The sequence below is a fragment of the Cicer arietinum genome, chromosome 7 (genome assembly GCF_000331145.2).
Source record: "Cicer arietinum cultivar CDC Frontier isolate Library 1 chromosome 7, Cicar.CDCFrontier_v2.0, whole genome shotgun sequence".
In the NCBI taxonomy this organism is placed as follows: domain Eukaryota; kingdom Viridiplantae; phylum Streptophyta; class Magnoliopsida; order Fabales; family Fabaceae; genus Cicer; species Cicer arietinum.
The window spans coordinates 1,660,459-1,680,183 of record NC_021166.2 but is presented as its reverse complement, the minus strand read 5'-3'; the positions used below and the strand labels follow the sequence as shown (position 1 = coordinate 1,680,183).

At 31.5% G+C, this 19,725-nt stretch overlaps 2 protein-coding genes across 3 annotated transcripts; one reads left to right on the top strand and one right to left on the bottom strand.

Moving 5' to 3' along the window:
- Positions 1 to 1,981: 1,981 nt before the first annotated feature.
- Positions 1,982 to 5,456, top strand: LOC101495701 (uncharacterized). Of its 2 annotated transcripts, none has more exons than XM_073363767.1 (6): positions 1,982 to 2,281; positions 2,386 to 2,679; positions 2,770 to 2,943; positions 3,069 to 3,175; positions 3,764 to 4,095; positions 4,555 to 5,456. In XM_073363767.1, the coding sequence occupies exons 1-6, from the start codon at positions 2,126 to 2,128 to the stop codon at positions 5,121 to 5,123; spliced, it is 1,632 nt and encodes a 543-aa protein (XP_073219868.1). In that variant the 5' UTR covers positions 1,982 to 2,125; the 3' UTR covers positions 5,124 to 5,456. The 2 variants fall into 2 exon arrangements, with proteins under 2 accessions (XP_073219868.1, XP_004507763.1); XM_004507706.4 differs by having other exon boundaries at positions 4,552 to 5,456.
- A 1,835-nt stretch (positions 5,457 to 7,291) lies between these two features.
- Positions 7,292 to 13,803, bottom strand: LOC101495374 (autophagy-related protein 11). The gene is made up of 5 exons (XM_004507705.4): positions 11,819 to 13,803; positions 9,633 to 11,319; positions 9,109 to 9,329; positions 8,264 to 8,477; positions 7,292 to 7,867 (listed from the first exon to the last, which is right to left on the bottom strand). The coding sequence occupies exons 1-5, from the start codon at positions 12,760 to 12,762 to the stop codon at positions 7,484 to 7,486; spliced, it is 3,450 nt and encodes a 1,149-aa protein (XP_004507762.1). The 5' UTR covers positions 12,763 to 13,803; the 3' UTR covers positions 7,292 to 7,483.
- Positions 13,804 to 19,725: the final 5,922 nt, after the last annotated feature.

Genomic DNA, 19,725 nt, shown 5'->3' with positions numbered 1-19,725 from the left:
ATTTTTAAATAGGCTAACAGACCATATCAGATTTCTATCGATGTCAGACTCAGACTTAAAAAGTAAATCTATGACAGACAACGGGTCAGACTTAGGCCTTTAAAGTCAGACTCAACCCTAGCAAAGACTAAGTTGGCCCAACCAATTTTCACTCATAATTTCAATGTACCATATATAATTTGATCAGAATTTATATTACATATTCAATATTTCGTCATATTTAAATATTAATTTCACGTTATAATTTTTTTTTCGAGTAAGTGTTATAATTATTTAAATTATAATTAATCTATACATGCGACCATACATCTTGTGTTTGATACATATGATTAATATTTATATTAAATTAATTTTATTTTATTTATAAAATAAATAAATAACATATAACTTTTATTCATTATTGCGATTTATTAATTCACAAATATTGTGTTTTGTGCAATTATTCAAAAAAATTATCTTTTAAAAAAAAATAATATCTTACATATTGAAAAAAAAAAAGATAAGGTCAAAAGAGTTTCTACCCTTAACAAAACAAAAATTAAAAGGAGTACCCTATATCCACACCCTGCAAAGTTATTAAATACATACTAAGCTAAAAGATGGCCACACCATTCTCAACCCACTACCTAAATGAAATAGAAATAGAAATTGTATTTTGAATATAATATTGAATAAGTGAATAGTACATTTGATTATTGAGTGATTTTTTATTTTGAATTTTAATTATTATTATTATTTTGATAATAATGTTGATTCGCATTTAATGTATTAGATTGCATATAGAGATCTAATTTCTTATTAGTATCGACAACAAAAAATCTAGTTTCTTAATAAATATATGTAAATCATAAAAAATGTGATAAAATTCTATCATGTTCATATCTTATTTTATTATTGTCCAACTTTTTATTTTATTTTTCTCTATCCTATTTTCATCCTTAAATCCAATCCTAAATTTACCATAAAAAAATAGAATCCAAAACAAAAGAAAAGAGAATCCAAAATTAATAGCATGTTATTTAACCCAAAATTCATTAATCAATTTTATTTAAGGTAGGAAATCGGGTATATTTAATAGTAGTGAATAAGAATATGAGTCCACTTACATAAAAAAAAAAAAAAAGAAGAATCCACTTGTTAAGAGCTGATTTGTTAAGTAATTTGCCAGCAGTCATTGTCAACTTTAAATCCCAAGAAAAGTGGGACCCACATATATCCATCTAATTCATACGTGTCTGCCAACACACACGGAAACAATCACGCACGTGATACTCGCTCGATCACGTGTACACGGTTATTATTTATATTGTACTCCCCTCCTCTTTCCTTCCTAGCAACTCATCATAACTATCGAACATCGATTCACAATTTTCAATTTCAATTCTGTTTCTGTTAGGGTTTACTGTTTTTCCCCCAAACAAACCTCCTCCTATTTGTTGACTTCTCGTCAATTTTACTTCACTGCGTAATTCGATTTCGTGATTCATGGTTCACGTTATTGGTTCTAGGAATCTCCGTTCAGAATCGGCGTCGTATCGTGAAAACGTGCCGATGACTGTGAAGTTTGAGATCGAGGATTCGATTGAAGAAGAACACGCTCCTCTCAACAAACGCTGCAAAATTTCATCCTCTTCGCATCAAGTTTGTCACCTCTCTCTAATTATTGTTTGGATTTTGTGAATTAGTCTTGTTACTTTTCCTTTTTTAATTATGTTTTTTGTTGTTGTTGTTGTTGTGTTGTTTAGCATAAAAAAAAAAAAAAAGAAGAATCCACTTGTTAAGAGCTGATTTGTTAAGTAATTTGCCAGCAGTCATTGTCAACTTTAAATCCCAAGAAAAGTGGGACCCACATATATCCATCTAATTCATACGTGTCTGCCAACACACACGGAAACAATCACGCACGTGATACTCGCTCGATCACGTGTACACGGTTATTATTTATATTGTACTCCCCTCCTCTTTCCTTCCTAGCAACTCATCATAACTATCGAACATCGATTCACAATTTTCAATTTCAATTCTGTTTCTGTTAGGGTTTACTGTTTTTCCCCCAAACAAACCTCCTCCTATTTGTTGACTTCTCGTCAATTTTACTTCACTGCGTAATTCGATTTCGTGATTCATGGTTCACGTTATTGGTTCTAGGAATCTCCGTTCAGAATCGGCGTCGTATCGTGAAAACGTGCCGATGACTGTGAAGTTTGAGATCGAGGATTCGATTGAAGAAGAACACGCTCCTCTCAACAAACGCTGCAAAATTTCATCCTCTTCGCATCAAGTTTGTCACCTCTCTCTAATTATTGTTTGGATTTTGTGAATTAGTCTTGTTACTTTTCCTTTTTTAATTATGTTTTTTGTTGTTGTTGTTGTTGTGTTGTTTAGCAATGGAGTGTTTCGAATGATGCATCTTTGAGTTCTTCTGCGTTAGAGAATAGTATACTTGATGAGCCTAGCCCTTTGGGATTACGTCTCAAGAAGAGCCATTCGTTTTTAGATTTGATAGAGACGATGCTTTCTAAAGGGAACAATAGTGATATTGCAAATACGAAAAGTGATCATTTAAACTCTGGACTGAAAAAGGAGACTCGGGGTGCTGCTGCTGCTGCTTCAGGCTCTAATGAAAAGCTTAAGGCTTCAAATTTTCCTGCTACCCTTTTAAGAATCGGTTCATGGGAGGTATATTTATGATTCTTCATGCGATTCGTGTTTTGGAAAATATTTATATTTCAATGAATTTAACTCAGGTCAATGTTGTGTTTATTGCAGTATAAATCGAAGTATGAGGGTGACTTAGTGGCGAAGTGTTACTTTGCCAAACATAAGCTGGTTTGGGAAGTTCTTGAGGGTGAGCTGAAGAGTAAGATAGAAATTCAATGGTCAGATATCATGGCACTTAAAGCAAATTGTCCTGAGGATGGACCTAGCTCATTGACTGTAGTGGTAATTTATGGTCCTTTTTTCATCTCTATGTTAGCTACTTCGCTGGTTTTTCAATATGCAAACCCTTATGCATGGGTAATTGTATAGTATTCATTAATTTATTGATGATTTTCTGTGTATTGCAGGTTGGTAGACATCCTCTTTTCTTTAGGGAGACTAATCCTCAGCCTAGAAAGCACACACTGTGGCAATCAACATCAGATTTTACTGATGGACAGGCCAGCAAACACAGGTATATTCTTTTTACAGTTGTCCTCTGATATGGTTTTGTTGGTTTCTCATAAACTGAGCAGGAGAACCAACATTTAACCTTTGTAAAATATTAGCGACTGGCTTCCAGCAATATCAGCACTATATCGTAATTGATTTTGATAAATCCACTCTGAAAACTGTGGTGCTATCCTATTTTTCCTATAACGGCAATAGCAGCCGCCATTCCAGTTTCCACTAGCTGATGTAGCGGCAATAGTGGATAAGAGGTTAAGTTTTTTTTAAAAGAATAAAACTGAAGGATCTGCTTGTGTTCCAAACATGACCTATTTTCATTTCATAATAGAAAAACTCATATATTCAACCATAAATGTAAACCTTTCAATTAATTGACTTGTTTCAACTACCATGTGGCATCCTTAATTTGCCCGCAACACTATTTACAATCTCATATGGCGGATTTATGGTATTCCGCTATTTTCCGCAGTCCACTATTGATAATTATGTTTTTACATTGCATTGGACTGGCACTGTATGTTTATGTTTTACTCCTCCTATATTTACTTGGACGTGATGTTTGGAACTCCATCTTGTGATTTGTAATTTGTAGGCAGCATTTTTTGCAATGTCCACAAGGAATGTTAACCAAGCATTTTGAAAAGCTCATCCAGTGTGACATACGTCTTAAGTTCTTAAGCCAACAGCCAGTTATAATATTGGATTCACCTTATTTTGATCCACCAAGTGCTGCTCTGGATAAGCCTGACATTCTGAAAGATTGTGATTTGCATCAAGTCAATGGCAAAGGTTCAGCAATGTCTCGTTTCCAGAACACGGGATCTCCTCATTCATCCCTGTCACCATCGTTCACAATTGAGCACAGTGATCCTTCTGGCATTACCTTAGACAGTATGCCCTCTGAAGCACCTTCCACCAGTTCAGGTACTAAAAGATATTGGCTCTGATTTTTATTGGCTTTGTTATTGGACTTGTTAACTTCATTTAACAACCCACTCCCCTTCCAAAATTCCCCAAGTGCGGGTGGGAGAGAGAGTTTCTGTGTGTTAGAGTTAGTCAGATATAAAATAACATGGTTTGTGGTGCAAAGAAGCTCTGCTCTGCTGATAGGAAGCTCTCTTCCAACATTTGTCAAATATAAGTACAATTATTAAATCTGTTTTGGTTCTACAAATCCACCAATGCTGTTTTAATATGTTAATTTCATCATTAGTTCAATATGTTTAGCTCGATGAATATCATTTTTCATCAGTACAAGCTAGTAAATGTTCATTTTCTTTAGCTTATTTATTAATCTGTGTTTCGGTATCTAAAGCTGTCTTTTGTTTCCACATTACGTGCTTTGTATTAACTTATTGTTTTGTTTATCTTTTAACGTAGAAGTCATGGACTATCGTGCAACAGAAGGGACTTTAAATTCTGAAGCTGATTCAAAGGACCCTAGAAACTTGGATCATATAAAACTGCCTGGGCTCCGTCCTTCTATGTCAGTGAACGATTTATTTGGTCAGATTGAAGAAATAATATCTGGGAATTCATCCCTTACTGATGACAAATTGGAGTGCCAGCAAATGCTGGAGGAAATAGCACAGCATCTGCTTAATGACAATCAGGTTGCAATAACTTCAGACGAAAAATCACTTATGTCAAGGGTCAATTCTCTTTGCTGTCTTCTGCAAAAGGATCCTGCTGCAGTGCCAAATCCACATGACGGCTCTAGCTCTGTTTATGGACCTAATGATGGAAAAAGTTCTCAACTTAGTCACGATTTTGAGTCAATGCAGGCCAACAAATTCAAAATAGATATCAAGGCTGCTGAAGAGGAGTCGAGAGATGTTTCTGGCGGCAAGCAGGCACCAGGCATGTCCAGGAAAGACTCTTTTGGGGAGTTGCTTCTTAATCTTCCTCGAATTGCATCTCTTCCAAAATTCTTGTTTAACATATCAGAATAGGATATTAAACAGTAATGCCAGATAGGTAATATTATGTTTGAAATTTCAGAATGACCAAGTAGTCACAAAAAAAAAATCAATTTTTACCATGGGAACCACTTGGATTCCGAAAATATTTTAATGAAGAATCTTGGTGGAGCCCATGTAAGAAAAACATGTTGCTTTAGTTTTCTCTTGTGTTTTTTTTCCTTCTGGGACTCATTGCTAGTTATCTGCGTGTAAGTAAATTATGGTGTACTACTAGGTAAAACATCCGGGTACATGGATTTAGATACTCGTGTTGCTTTGTCAAGGATGACACTTTTATTGCGTATAATAATGGTTTTTCTTAAACCGTTTTGACTTTTCGATTGTTTTTGGTTCTTCGTTCTGCACAATGTTAACAATATCAGTAATTAATAAATATATATGAGAAAAGGGGATATACTATCTCATACTATGTTACTTGGATACCCTTGTGAATTTATCGCAGTCCAGCATCTCTCCAATCAATATTTACTACTTGTGAATTATTTATCACGGATAATTGAGTGTTTAATTCAAAATTTGATTTATGTTTTGCTTGAAATTTAAAAAATTAGTTTTATTTAACTACATTTTTTTTATAACTATGAAAATATTTTTATTGTTATATTAGTGATTAGAGGATGTGTATCTAGTTATGATATATTTTTAAATACCTTAAAAATTTGCAGAAGATGGTCACAATTGCAGCTTCGGTTTTAAAGTCAAATTTCTCAAATTTTAAAAATGTAATAGTTTCAAAAACAAAAAGTTATCTAAGTAACTGCTCGACAATTTAAAAGTTGTCACTGTTTACGGACAAAAAAGTAAAATAATTTTCAGTGTTTTATTTTTTTAAAAAAATTACAACTTATGTAAATAGATCGAGTTTGATACTTTTCAGTCTTTTCTGTTTCATAAAATATTTGAGATACATGTTTGTTTAAATTTATTTAAATGATTATACCTGTCTGACTTTTATCTCTAATACTAGCCAACCTTTTATGACATTATTATTGTGACTATAGCTTCGGTAGAATACAGATTTTCTCTAAATCCACTCAAACCTCTAAACTTAGACAACAAGTTTCAATTTTACGTCTGCTTCACAGCTGTAGCAAGTTTCATAGCAAATCAACGTGAAAACGTGTGAGCTACTAATTGTAGCTTCATAATCAACGTGTATTTGGTACAAACAACTACTAAGTGTGTGAAAAAAATGCAAAATCACGTTGCATACCCACGTCTACTCAAACTCTTAAGAAAGTAGTTTAAAAAAATCACAGTCAAAATGCACTGGTAAGCGAGAAGACCAAATAAGTAGATGTTTGATTATATTTTTTAAGACACGGAAATCAATTTTGAAAGTGAAGTGTATAATTATTTGTAACTTGTTTAGATCAGGGGGTGTTCGCGGGGCAGTTTGAATTTGTTTCAGCTTATATGATAAATTAAAAAAAATCTAAACCATCAAATTTAATGCGATTTATTTTGGATTGATTTTTGAACATCCAAATTACAATTGTAATAAAATATTAATATTATAAAAACACGATAAAATAGTTACAATATACTTAAATAGTCCTTTAGTCCGATATATTTAAACAATCTTTAAGCCTTAACTTAGCTGATAAATGTCGTTAGACCTCACAGTTGTGTGAATTAATTATGATAAAATTTATCATTTTTTTAAAGTAAAAAGTTTAATATTACGAAATAATGAATTAAAAACCAACAAATAATATATACGCAATATATCATACTAATAAATAAATAAACATTAAAATTCATAAATATGATTTGATTTTAAAATGAATTCAAAATCTGATTTATGCATTTTTAACAAAAACATATCCAAAAAATAAAAAATAAAAAACATTCAATTTTGTGCATGTTTTTTGGATCAGTTTGCAGTTTTTTTTTTCAGCTTGCAGTTTTCTTTTATCAACTTAGATGTGAATATCCATAGTTTAGATGCTACTAAACATATACCTCTAAAATTGATTATAACTTGAAGTTATGATATATAGCTTCTGGAGCAACCGTGATTTTAACACTAAAATTTATTATTTCAACTCACTTTTACTTAAAAATATTCAAAAATAAATCACTTTACATTCAACTCATTTTTAACTAATATCAATTTTAATTACCGGAGAAGCCAATGCACGCTAAAACAAGTTGTAAATAATATTCACAATTTATACAAAATAGCATAAAAAGGAAGAAATATGTACAAAGAGAAAGAGAGCTGTACAAATGGTTAAACTAGTTCAGTTTGGAACATTTAATGTTGTTTGTTTATGTACAATTGAATTCTTCCATCATGTCGAATCTGCTGCCATGATGAAGCAGGATCAGGAAGGAGAGGATGAACGAATGGCGGTATCAGGTAACATGGCTACTGTCACTACAAAATATTCACATCCAACAGGTAGACCATATGGATTTGGAGTTGATCCTGAATTCAAGGTCAACCAGTCAGTCCCTTTGTCAGGGTTCGCCCTACCGTGTTCCGGCAGCGCCTTCACAATTTGGTTTTCGATATGCACAATTTGTCCAACAATGTAGTTAGGTCTGCTTGGAAGATGGTCTGTAAATAGTGCCACAGATTCAGCAGATAAGTAGTAGTAGTTAGACCTGTTCTTTGTAATTGCCTCATAATGTCCACATGGAGTATGCACAAACGCAGCAATCTCATGAACTTCCAGACATCCAAAAGATATCTTCTCTTTATTTGCCTGTATCAAAATCATTCCAGCATGTGTAAATAATTAGGTATGGCTCACATCATCATACACTTGTAACCTAATGTGTTTGCTTTCTGCGGTGACAAAAACTCTAAATTTTTTAGAATCAATTTTACTCAAGGACATTCAAAAATGTCAAAATTAATTTTGCCTTCTCAAACAATGGACGGTCTAAGTCTAGCTATAACCGGTTTCAAAGAAAATGAGCCACTCTAAAAATAGCTCAATCTCAAATGGAACCAATCATACACTCAGCACTTCACCGAACATCTCGTAATAGTAGTATTTGATAAAGGACTTAGGCACCCTATAATGCCCAAATCCCTATACGAGATGTAATTTTGAAACAAGTCCAAAACCATCATATACATAAGAACAAAAAATTACCTGCTTCTCAAGTTGATGCTTGTTGTAGTAAGTTTTGACCTGATCCCTTTTCTCCTCCAATTCTTTGCGGAGCTGTTCGTTAGCTGCATCCATTCTTGTGTACTTATCATGCAATTCTTCGCGGTGCCTAGATAAGAAACCAACTTTGTCGGCCAATACTCGAATACATTTTCGGAACTCGATGATATCATCATCATCTCTGTCATTAGCAGAACTGAAAATAGAGAAGCTTGTCAAAATTCATAAATAAATTATATTACTAGAAAGCAGATCGATCTAATACAATGACTAGGAACTGTTTTATTTGATAACAAACAACAAGGAACTTTTTTAACTGAAAATAGAGAAATTGTCACAATCATAAATAATCTATATCACTGGAAAGCACGTCAGTCTATTACAATATCCTAGAATCTGCTTTATTTGATATGACAAAGCAACAAAGAGCATTTTAGGGATCATTTAGATAATACAACCCCTCCCTTGAAAGACAAAAAATAATACAAAAAGGCGCAATAAGACTTAATTGTATGAATTCTTGGACTGATGAAGTAATTCCAAAATCAATGCACTTATTGATGACCTCAAAAGCATCATAATTCATGTAATATATTATTATATCTTTGAAGAATTAGAATGAATATCTCAACTACTAAAATGTGTGTTTTACTTCGGGTGTATGAGTGAGGAAGCTACTTTCAACGCTACCAGAGACTACCACAACAGAACTATTTTCTTTTCTAATGTGAAATGTATGCAACAAGGAGGGGTAAGATATATTAAAAAAATTAAAACTTCCCCACATATTCCCTCATGATAACGTAATAATGTAAGTAATAACTTACTTGGCCAAAGATTGCGCCAAATTGCGCAGGGAATCTGCAAAATCAGCAACACCACCAGGAGAATAAACGCAAGTCTTGAGTCTTTCAAAAAAGCTGCGCATCTTGATAACAGATGCACGCAACAAACTATACTCTGAGGCCCTCCTGTCAGCAGAACTTTTTTGTGTTTGAGCTTCCTCTCTTGCCTCATGCAAACAATTCTCCAAGTGAGCACAATTCATCTATATGAAAGAGAAAAGACACATTAAGATGTAATAAAAGGCAAGCACAAAATAAGAATAGTGTCTTTTTTTGTCTTTATACAGAATAATTGAACAGTATGAAATGCCAGTAGAATGCTAGCTCTTGTTATTATAAAAGAGTGAAAAGAAAGCAGCGACAGAGATTGGAAAATGACATTAAAATAGCAATCAGAGAAATTATTAAACAGAGAAAAAAGACTGAACTGTTTAGGATAACTTTTTAGAAAGTTAACCTGCAACTTCAAAATGTTATGTATCTTATTCAATTCCACATAATGTTACCTGAGATTCATCAAGTAGTTTTCGACTTGCTTCCAGCTCCCTTTTGAGCACAGCTACCTCCTCGATAGCGGCTTTAAGCTTTGTATCAGTTTCACTCAATTGATTTGACTTATCTACAAGTGCACTTTGTAGTTCCAACAACTTATCATTGTTTACTTTGGAATCCAAGTCTGGACAAACTGCTGAGCCACAAGGAACAAGTTCATGCGACACCGGCATGCTCTCAGCAGTCGAACTGTTTGTTAGCGACAAACCCAATTGCCCAGCTATCTTATCCTTCTTATCTTTATCACCGCTTTGCACTTCTTCACGGTGAGGCTCCATCATAGATGAATCATGTTGTAGATTCTGGATGCCAGATGAATCTAGCATGTTTTCATCCACTCCATCTAAAGATTTACCCGTACGTTCTGTTAACAAACCTAGTTTTGCATCGAAGGAACTCGAGATACATGAAACTTCATCCATTGGCTCGCTAGTAGATACGCAAGGCATGTTGGCTTCACCACTCGCACATTCTGACTTTGAATTATCGGTCTTCCCGGCAAGAAGAGGAAAGTCGGCAGCTTCATTTACACTGGACATCTTCTGCCCCTGCACATACTGGTCAGACAATTTCTGCTCCAATTCTTGAATGCGTTTCTCATACGATTCACATTGCATCTGCTTCATCTTAAGCATGGACTGAACATGTTTGATATATTCGTCTTTCAAATGCAAGGCTTCCGCTGTCTTCTCGGTGGCATTCTTCAGTACATTTCCCACCCTTTCATCGTCAAATGACGCGTACTCTATCTCAGGGCATAAAGAGCATATTAAAGCTATTCTAGAAGCAAGCTCGGCTTTCAGTTTAGCATTCTCAACCTCCATCTTGCAGGTTCCAGCTATTTCTACCAAACCACTGTCATAAAGGAGGTCCTCAGAATCATATTTCTCAACCGAGTTAGCTGAAATATCTACAGCCTCAGCCAAGTGAGAGCTATCACTGATTAAACCAGATGAACCTTTAAAGCTACCATGCTTCTCAAGCTTGAAAGTTACTCCTGTTATATATTCAGGAGCGTAACGATCCACATCTGATATGTCAATATTAAGCAAACCATCATCAAATGGAGCTATGTTGACATCACATTGGTTAGGAGTATCAAACAACCCCATAGAGGATAAGACATCCTTAGGAATGCATGAACCATGCACTCTCAGAAACTCTTCACGTCTCGAGACCTCAAGCTCCCGTTTTGTAGCAAGCCTTTCAGCCATCTGTCCAGCCATGCCCATGTACAGCTTCATACAAGCCTTTCGTCTCACTATTTCAGCAAGGCAAGCTCGATACGAAGAACCAATACTATGGAACAATTTTAAATCCCCAAATAAACCGTCCTGTCGAACCATAGCCTCTTTAAATACAGGGAACTGTAGCTTCTGATCTTTGATGAGATAAGAAACATAAGTTATGCTCTGCATGTAATCGTGCACAAAAAGGTTCATTTCATTCTTCTTTTCCTTGCAGAAGTCTAGCAGCTTAGAAATAGCACGTTCACAAGCCTGCATTTTAGGCAAGTGATTCTTGTCGTGAACATCATACATAGGACCCAAAGCTGAAACTGCATCATGAGGTCGAAGCGAGGAGGACAATTGTGAGGTCAGACAATCATCCACCAGTTTCTTTACAGTGTTAACATCTTTGCTGCAGAATTTCCCATAGAAATGTAATCAATTTATGAGCTTTGCTGATAACATTGGATACAGTGATGGAATCCAGAAAACAAAAAGAAGAATAAAAACGTATGACGATAAGTATGAACTGAATTATGTAAACACTATGAGTACAGAAAGTAACATCTGCAACCAAATGTCATTGTTCCATTTATATTACTTCTTCTCTGGTGTATTATTAACTACTCAGTCCTAAAAACAAGAAAAGGAAAGTCTCAACTGTAAAAAAAGTTTCATAATCATCATGGAACGGTTCAAGAACTACGCATAAATCATTCAATTTTTTTTGTGATAGGCACCATTAGCACAGCATATGAGAAGCTATGAACCAGAACTCGAATATTAAATTCATGAAACAATTAACAAATTTACAAAACAGGATGCCACTGCAAGGTTAAGAACACTTAAGATGATTCCTCAGCATTAAAGAGCACATAAGAACAAAAACTGAAGAATAAAAGAAAACTAACCTCAGAGATTGCATGATACTCTTTTGTTCATTGATATATTTGTGATGTTCTTTAATTGCTTGTTCCAAATTCTTGGTGGCCAAGAAAGGCCCAGTGGTCAACAAGTTCTCAACCCGATGCTTCACTTCCCCAAAAGTCTGCTTAAATTGTGACATTTTATTCTCAAACTGCTTGTGGGAGCTGGTGCAATTCTCCACCGACTTTCGCAAGTTTTCTTCCTTCACCAAATCGAGTAAGCATTTGCGATTCCCAGTTTGCAAAGCGGGGTGAAGTTTGATAGATCTTAGTTTCTCGACATCCTTTCCAAAATTCGCCAAAAGATCAGAATGCATTCTGTGTTGTTGCATATACCGTTTCATGAAATCACCGTAGTTTTGGTTAATAATTCGATAATACTGATCCAAATTACACCTTGCAACCTCCACAGCTCTTTCTTGTACCATCTGTTCTCTCAAAAGCCTCTCACAATGCTCAAATTTCATCAAGGTACCACTATAAATCGCGTGCCCTCGATGATAATGGTGCCTGAATTGCCTCTCATAAGAAGGTAAAGCCTTCAAAGCAGGATCCAAAGCATCATCAAGAGGATGTGGATCATGAGAGGACGAAGGCGACGGAGGCTCCAAATTTGCAGGAATATCAACTTGCTCCAGTGGTGGAGGAGGCGCATTACTTTGAAGCCTCGCTTTATTAAAAATAAACACTTCTCTGTCATCAGATGGAAGCTTGTATGCAGAAAGCGGCCGCTGCGGCTCAAGTTTCAAATCCAAACAAAGAACAAGTTGATCACTGAAATTGATCCCAGTAACAGATTCAATCGACCGCATAACAGCCTCAACAAGCGCATTTTCATCACATTCCAATTCAAATGAATGTCCATTTTCAGCAATATGAACGAGTAGCTGCCTCTCATTGACCAAACTTCCGGTGATACTCGAACTCATCTTATCAACACAACAAAGACCTCAATCTCAATCACAATCAACCTTTCCTTTCTCCAGAAAAGGAATTAAATCAAGACCAAACGAAGTGCTTCAAAAATCAAACTATAAGCTATAGTTGAAATTGAAACACACAACACCACCAAACCAATCCAGCCTAATCTTTTTTTTCAGCCACACAAGGTTATATATAATCTACCAGAAAAATTATATAAAGTTTTTTTCTATCTATTAAGAACCTAACAAATTCCTAGATTAATGAGAAATCCAGAACCAGGTTCAACCATCAGCAGATAAAATAAAAACTTGTGCAACGAAATTTGTGATCAATCAATATATTGAAGCTGAACTAGTTTTCATTTACCGAAAAGAGAAATTCGTGGAAAAAAACGAACTTTAACCTTAGATCCTCTTAAAAACCCTAGTTAAAAGCAACCCAACTAAGAAAATTTATAAGAAAGACCAAAATTAAGGAGCAATAACGAGAAGGAAACTAAAAGAGCGTTTATGAAGGAGAGAGAACGAAAAATGCTAAAAAAAAAGAAGACCCAGAAGAATAAACCCGACCCGTGACCCGAAAAAGATAGATTCCAACGAAAGAAAGCGAAGATACAGCGAAATTGAGGAAAAGAAACGGAACAGTTAATTATGAAATGATGATTATATTAAGGAAAAAGTAATAAGGCGAAAATCTTGGTTGAGATAGTTAGAGAAAGATTACGTGGAGATGATGATTTAATTTTCTCTCCAGAATATATCGGCTAAGAAGCAAAACAGATTAACAACGTTGTCACGAAACTATCTTTGATCATTTCTTATGAATCACTCACTCCCATTTTTTCTTTTCTTTTTTTTTTAATTATTTTTCTTTGCCGAAATTTGTTTCTGCTTTGTGTATTGAAAATTACACACAGAAGCTTCTGCGGGAAGCAACTTTGTGAGAGTAGAAGCAACCCTCCTTCTTCCTCTCTCTCTCTCTCTCTCCTCTCTCCTCTCTTTCTGTCTTTCTCTCTCCTCACCGAACGTTTGGAAGGATCGGAAAAGCAGGCACTGTGGTGTAGTTTATTTATTAAACTTTTAATAATATTAATTAATATCTCGATTTACAAAATGTATTAACTATTACAATAATGCTATTCACACCCCACAAATTGCTATTCACACCCCTCAAACTTAAAAAAAATCAAAGTGCCTAAAATGCCCCTGTCATCAATATTACACATTTAATATCCTATAACTCTCATTCATCACACTCATAACTCACATATCAATACTCAAAATCATTTAATATCCAATAACTCCCATTTTTTGTTTTTGTAAATCTGGAGATCAGTTTACGTACTGCAGTTACGTGAATTGAGTTCAGTATGTTTTAAAAAATTGAAATTCTGAAACTCTACGCAATCTGAATTCACGTACACCTACGTGAACTCAGATTGCGTATTAAATGGAGTTTGAAACATGAATCCTCATATTGTACGCAATCTGAATTCACGTACCCTACGTAAACTTAGATTGCGTAATCATTGAATGATGAATAATAAGCCATGTACGTGAATTGAAATTGCGTACGAAAAAAAATTTGAAAAATTGTTATGTACGTAAACTGCAATTCACGTAAGTTTACGCGAACTCAGTTCACGTATACATACGTTATTTCAATTCACGTAAGGTTTGGATTTTGAAATTTTGTCCACGTACGTGAACTAAGTTCACGTACGGGGTTTTTGAAAATTTTTGTTCGTACGTGAACTGAACGTACGTTTCTAGGTTTAGGGCAACGAAGGTTGTCTTCTTCATCAAAAATGAAAACTATTTTCCTTCAATTTTCAGGCATTGTATTCTTAAATACATAAAACAAAACAACATAACACAATAAAAACAAAGAATGATTATTACTTACTTGATTCACAGCAATGATAATAACTTGATGAACTTGGTTGATGGTGATTGATGATTAATGATTGATGATGATGATTGATGATGAATATGATGAAGATGAACAACAATGAAAATATGGAATGTAGAATGAAGAGGAAGAAGATGATATGAATAAGTAATGTTATGAAGAAGATGAAGGGAAGGGCATTTTGGGGATTTTGATTTTTTTTAAGTTTGAGGAGGTGTGAATAGCAATTTGGGGGGTGTGAATAGCATTATTGTAACTATTATTCGTTCAATTTTATTTAATAACTGTATTTTATTTTTCGGTCAAAGATATTCGCTTGAGATTTATTTTTGTGTTCTCCACCGACTTTTAGTTTATTTAATTTTATTTAACGATTTTTGCTTAACAAAATTAATTTACCAAGACTTCCGATATTATTTTGTAATAAAAAATTTCTTGTTTCATCAATAACAGAATAAAAAGAATTTGTTATAATTATAAAAATATACCATAACTTATTATACTTTAATATGATTATTATTATAATAACAAAAATATAATTTATTATAATAATTTTCATTAAATTTACATTTGAAATGTGTATTTATACTGGAACAATTATAGTTTTTATTTATTTATAATAGTAAAATAAAAAATAGTTCAATTTAGTGACTTTTATTTATATTTAAAAATTAAAAAATAATATTATTTTTACATAAAAATAAAGTAGAAAGAGTAACTATCTAAATTTACTCAATCATCAATCATTTAAAGTCGCGTCATCTTTTTATATTAATTTATTTTTTATGTGATTTAAATTTTATATTTATTTGATCTTATGGATATCTATACTTATCCTTTATTAATTGATACTATAACACCTTGTTTTAAAAAATTATGGATATTGGTGATTGTAAATATGATGTCATCGTTGTGTTTAAGTATGTTAAAATTAAATAGTAGGAATAAGTGGTTTTAAAGCATTTGTTGAGACACTAAAAATATAAATTTAATTTTGAAAGTAGAACATCTAAGTCTTTGAAAATTTAAATTGTAATATTTTTCTAGTAATATTTAATTTTATTTTCTTTCTTAGTTTCTTAAGATTATTTGTCAATACAACTTTTTAAAGTGATTTAAAGTTTGTATTTATTTGATCTGGTGTATATTGATACTACTTTTTTAATCGTGGATAATATAACACGAATTTAAAAAAAAAAAAGATATATATATTCTATACAAGTGAATCATGTGATGATTGTAAATATGATGTCATGATTGTGTTTAAGTATGTTAAAATGTAATAGTCGAATATTGGGATTAAGAGGAAGAGAGTATATAGTCTTTCGATATTAGGAAGTAGAGTTTGACCTTGACAAAATTGTCGTATTTCATGCAAAACTAGGGTTAGCTAGACTAGGGATTTTAGCTATTTGTTTGTATTGTCATGTCACAAGCATGAATCATCGTGCGATATAATATTTTGTCAAACATCATCGTGCAATATTTATGGGTTATTGTGCCATGTAGTTTAAAATTGGGTATGATGTCGCATCATCATGCAACGCACAAGATGGTGCATTATAGTAATTTTAAGAACTCTATGTAAATGTTAGATACATAACATAGAATTTGAATGAGTAAGTCACCTAAGTAAAAAGATCGACAAAACTAGAAGACCTAATGGTAAAAAGATAGCTATAGGATCAACAAATTGTAGGTTCGAGCTCTGCTTGAATTTGGAGGAAAACAAATATAAAATATTTGTGTAAGTGTTAATTGAACTAAGATTTTTCTTAACTTGCGTTGAGACTTCCTTGTCTCATCATATATTTTTTTTATAAAGAAAAATAATTAACTAATGCAAACAAAAAATTTGCGCAAATATTACTATGAACTTACACTCGAAAATACATTTTCTCACACTTATCAAATGTGACTTTTATTATACCAAAAAATTCACCCTTATTCATACGTCACTTAATTTTTTCTTTATCAAACTTTAAATGCATTTTGGTTTAATTTTTTCTTAAGAAATATATATTTGATAAAAATTTACTTACACCAATTCTCATTAAAAACTAGAGGAAAAAAATCAAAATAGGCGAATAATTGAGATCCTTATCTTCATATTTTTAGGCAATGGCTAATATGGACCGCTTTAATAAATGGCCTATAAAATAACACTATTACAAATTGATCGTTGACGTTGGATTATATGCATGTGTACTATACATCTTACACTAGACTCTCAATAAACAATCTATGGCCTTGTGGTCAATCAACAATTGTTTGTTCAAACACGTGGTTTAAATTTTTTATTTTTTTTTAAATTATCAAAATTATTTTTAAAAGATTTACCAATAGAATATATAAAATAATTTTGAAATTCTTTAACAAAAATTGCTTTACTGAAAACAAAATTAATAATGCTCACTATATTCAGTGTATATAAATAAAATTGACCACACCTAATTATAGTCTATATTTATAATTAAATTATTGTTGATAAATTTATTAGAGGGATAAAGATTTTTTTAGTAGTAAGAATTGAGTTTGGATCTTCTATATTACTTATTTGATATCTCAATTTATACTGCTTAACATAACATCATATTGTATTATACTTTTTTGTCATATTTATACTTTTTAAAAATAAGTATATAATCCCTAATAATGATTTTCACTAAATTATATCAATTTATATGAAAGTTTGGATAAAATGCATGAATAAATTAAGCAACATTTTTTTTCTTCAAATTTTAACAAAATCAATATTACTTCATTTTTCAATTGCTCGCTATATTTTATTTTAAATTTTAGATAGGCTTTATAAAATAAAAAAAAAAGGCTTTCTACGAGTCAAAAGAAAAATAATAAATTATTAATTTAGGAAGTATTTTACAAAAATAAAATTTTTATAGACAGTGTCAAAAGCTTTTGAGTTACAGGTATTAATTTATTTAAAATTATAATAAACCTATAAGGATCCGTATAATACTTTAACAGTTTTTTTAATAAATGCTAGAGAAATAGAATAAAACTCGTGCGATGGACATGAGAAAATATGAGATTAACTTTTTTAATTATTTTGAATGATAAATTTTATTTGAAATATAACATTTTAGAATAAAAATATAATAATTATGTCAATAACACAACAGAAAATACTTTTTTTTAAAAGTGCTACATCAACAAAATTACACCGATCTTTTTACATATGCAGTTGATATACATATTACACATGAATTGACATTAATATAAATTTATAAATTAATATTAGATTTTAAAATTGTGTACACATAAATAATTTTAAATTTATTTATTTCTTCATTCTTGTACTCTTATTTACTCTTTATTATTTATTCTATATATTCTTATCACACTTTCAATAAGAACAAGTTTATTTTTCTTGATTAAATATTTCGTATGTATATCTGTGCAAAATAATTTATATACTACCGTCCAATGACCATCAATCATGTTATTATATGAGCTAATTCAATAATTATATTTAAATATATATATAACATTTTTTTATTGAACGTAAATGTAAAATTAATTTACACTGAAAATGTATATATTTTTTTCTCTCTTATACATATTCTTAAAGTATGCATTGTTATTTACCATATTTTGCTGAAGAAACTAAAAAAAAAAAACAAAATTTAAATATATAATAATAATAATAATAATAATAATAATAATAATAATAACAATAATAATAATAATAATAATAATAATAATAATAATAATAATAATAATAATAATAATGAATTGTCAATTTACTGGAAAAATCTCTCACAATATTATTATTTTGTGCAAAATAAATATAAACATTGGATTATAAAATTTCAATATACTATAAATGAAATCATTATTTAATATATTATTATTTGCTCAATTTTGAAGATATATATATTTTTCAAAACTCTGTCTCCAAATAACTAACCCGACGTGACAGCGCAAAAATTATTATGCAATTGGCTTAGAAAACTTGAAAATATTGACGTGAGGTGGCCTCCTCAACTCAACCTTCTGATTTTTTTAATTATATATAGTATTTATTTTCTAAAGTTCTATTTTTTTTTTTTTGCACTTTAATGATAATGTTATATAGACAATTATAACTTTTTTTTTCTTTTTTTTTTCTCTCTATATTTTATTATATTTTTATATTTTCTTTTATATAATTAACAAATACATTAATATTTTTTTTCTCTCAAGGTGTATAAGAAATGTAAGGGTGTTAGGGTTGTCTAGAGCTGTTTTTTTCCTTTATATGATTAACAAGAGATAAATAGATAAAAAAAATTAATTGAATCATATCAATAGTAGAGATAATGAATTACATCATGAATTATCGATAATAACTAAGATATATGTGTTTATATAGTACAAATTTAGAAAATATTAAGAAATATCAAAAAAACATATACTAAAGTGATTTCAAAACATCAAACTTTTTTTGGATAAAATAAATTTTAATGACCGAAAATTCATCGTCTACAAGAGTTTTAAATGCCAAAAAATAATCGGCAAATGAATATGAATTTTATGCTCTAATATCCATAGTAAGAATAGAAGCAAACATAGTCAATTAGGTAAAAATGAACGAACTTAATTTGTTTAACTATCCATGATCTTGATGAATAGAAACTAAAATATCATGAAGACTTTTTGACAAAAGAACGAAAGACTTTGATGTAATCTTTTGTTTTTTATTTTATTGTTCTTTAGGATATTTGTCTTTGATCTCTTACATCCTTCGTTCATTTAAATATTTTTTTTTAATCGAATGACTAAACTCTGTATTGGTAATTTTAGTTGTTTTTTTTTTAATTGCCATAAATATATATGACGTGTTTACAATTTTTTTACAGTGACTATTTATCTCAAATCCAATTGATGACTTGATTCTCTCTCAATTGCATCTTCTTGTTTTGTTCTTCAATATTGCAAGAGCCTTGGTTTTGGTTGCAATATTCGTGTGTTGTAAGATGTTCTTTTCATTGTTGGTGTCGATGGTTAATAATGTTATTTCATCAATGTTTTTGATTTTTTTATCATATTGAACT

What these genes read in the sequence shown, in the direction of transcription:
- LOC101495374 (XM_004507705.4), bottom strand. Translation starts at nt 12,762, where the DNA reads ATGAGTTCGAGTATCACCGGAAGTTTGGTCAATGAGAGGCAGCTACTC. An exon ending in AGTATCATGCAATCTCTGAG is followed by an intron (nt 11,320 to 11,818) that starts GTTAGTTTTCTT and finishes GAAATTCTGCAG; the next exon opens with CAAAGATGTTAACACTGTAA. An exon ending in AACTACTTGATGAATCTCAG is followed by an intron (nt 9,330 to 9,632) that starts GTAACATTATGT and finishes TCTTTCATATAG; the next exon opens with ATGAATTGTGCTCACTTGGA.
- LOC101495701 (XM_004507706.4), top strand. Translation starts at nt 2,126, where the DNA reads ATGGTTCACGTTATTGGTTCTAGGAATCTCCGTTCAGAATCGGCGTCG. An exon ending in CTAGCTCATTGACTGTAGTG is followed by an intron (nt 2,944 to 3,068) that starts GTAATTTATGGT and finishes TGTGTATTGCAG; the next exon opens with GTTGGTAGACATCCTCTTTT. An exon ending in GGACAGGCCAGCAAACACAG is followed by an intron (nt 3,176 to 3,763) that starts GTATATTCTTTT and finishes TGTAATTTGTAG; the next exon opens with GCAGCATTTTTTGCAATGTC.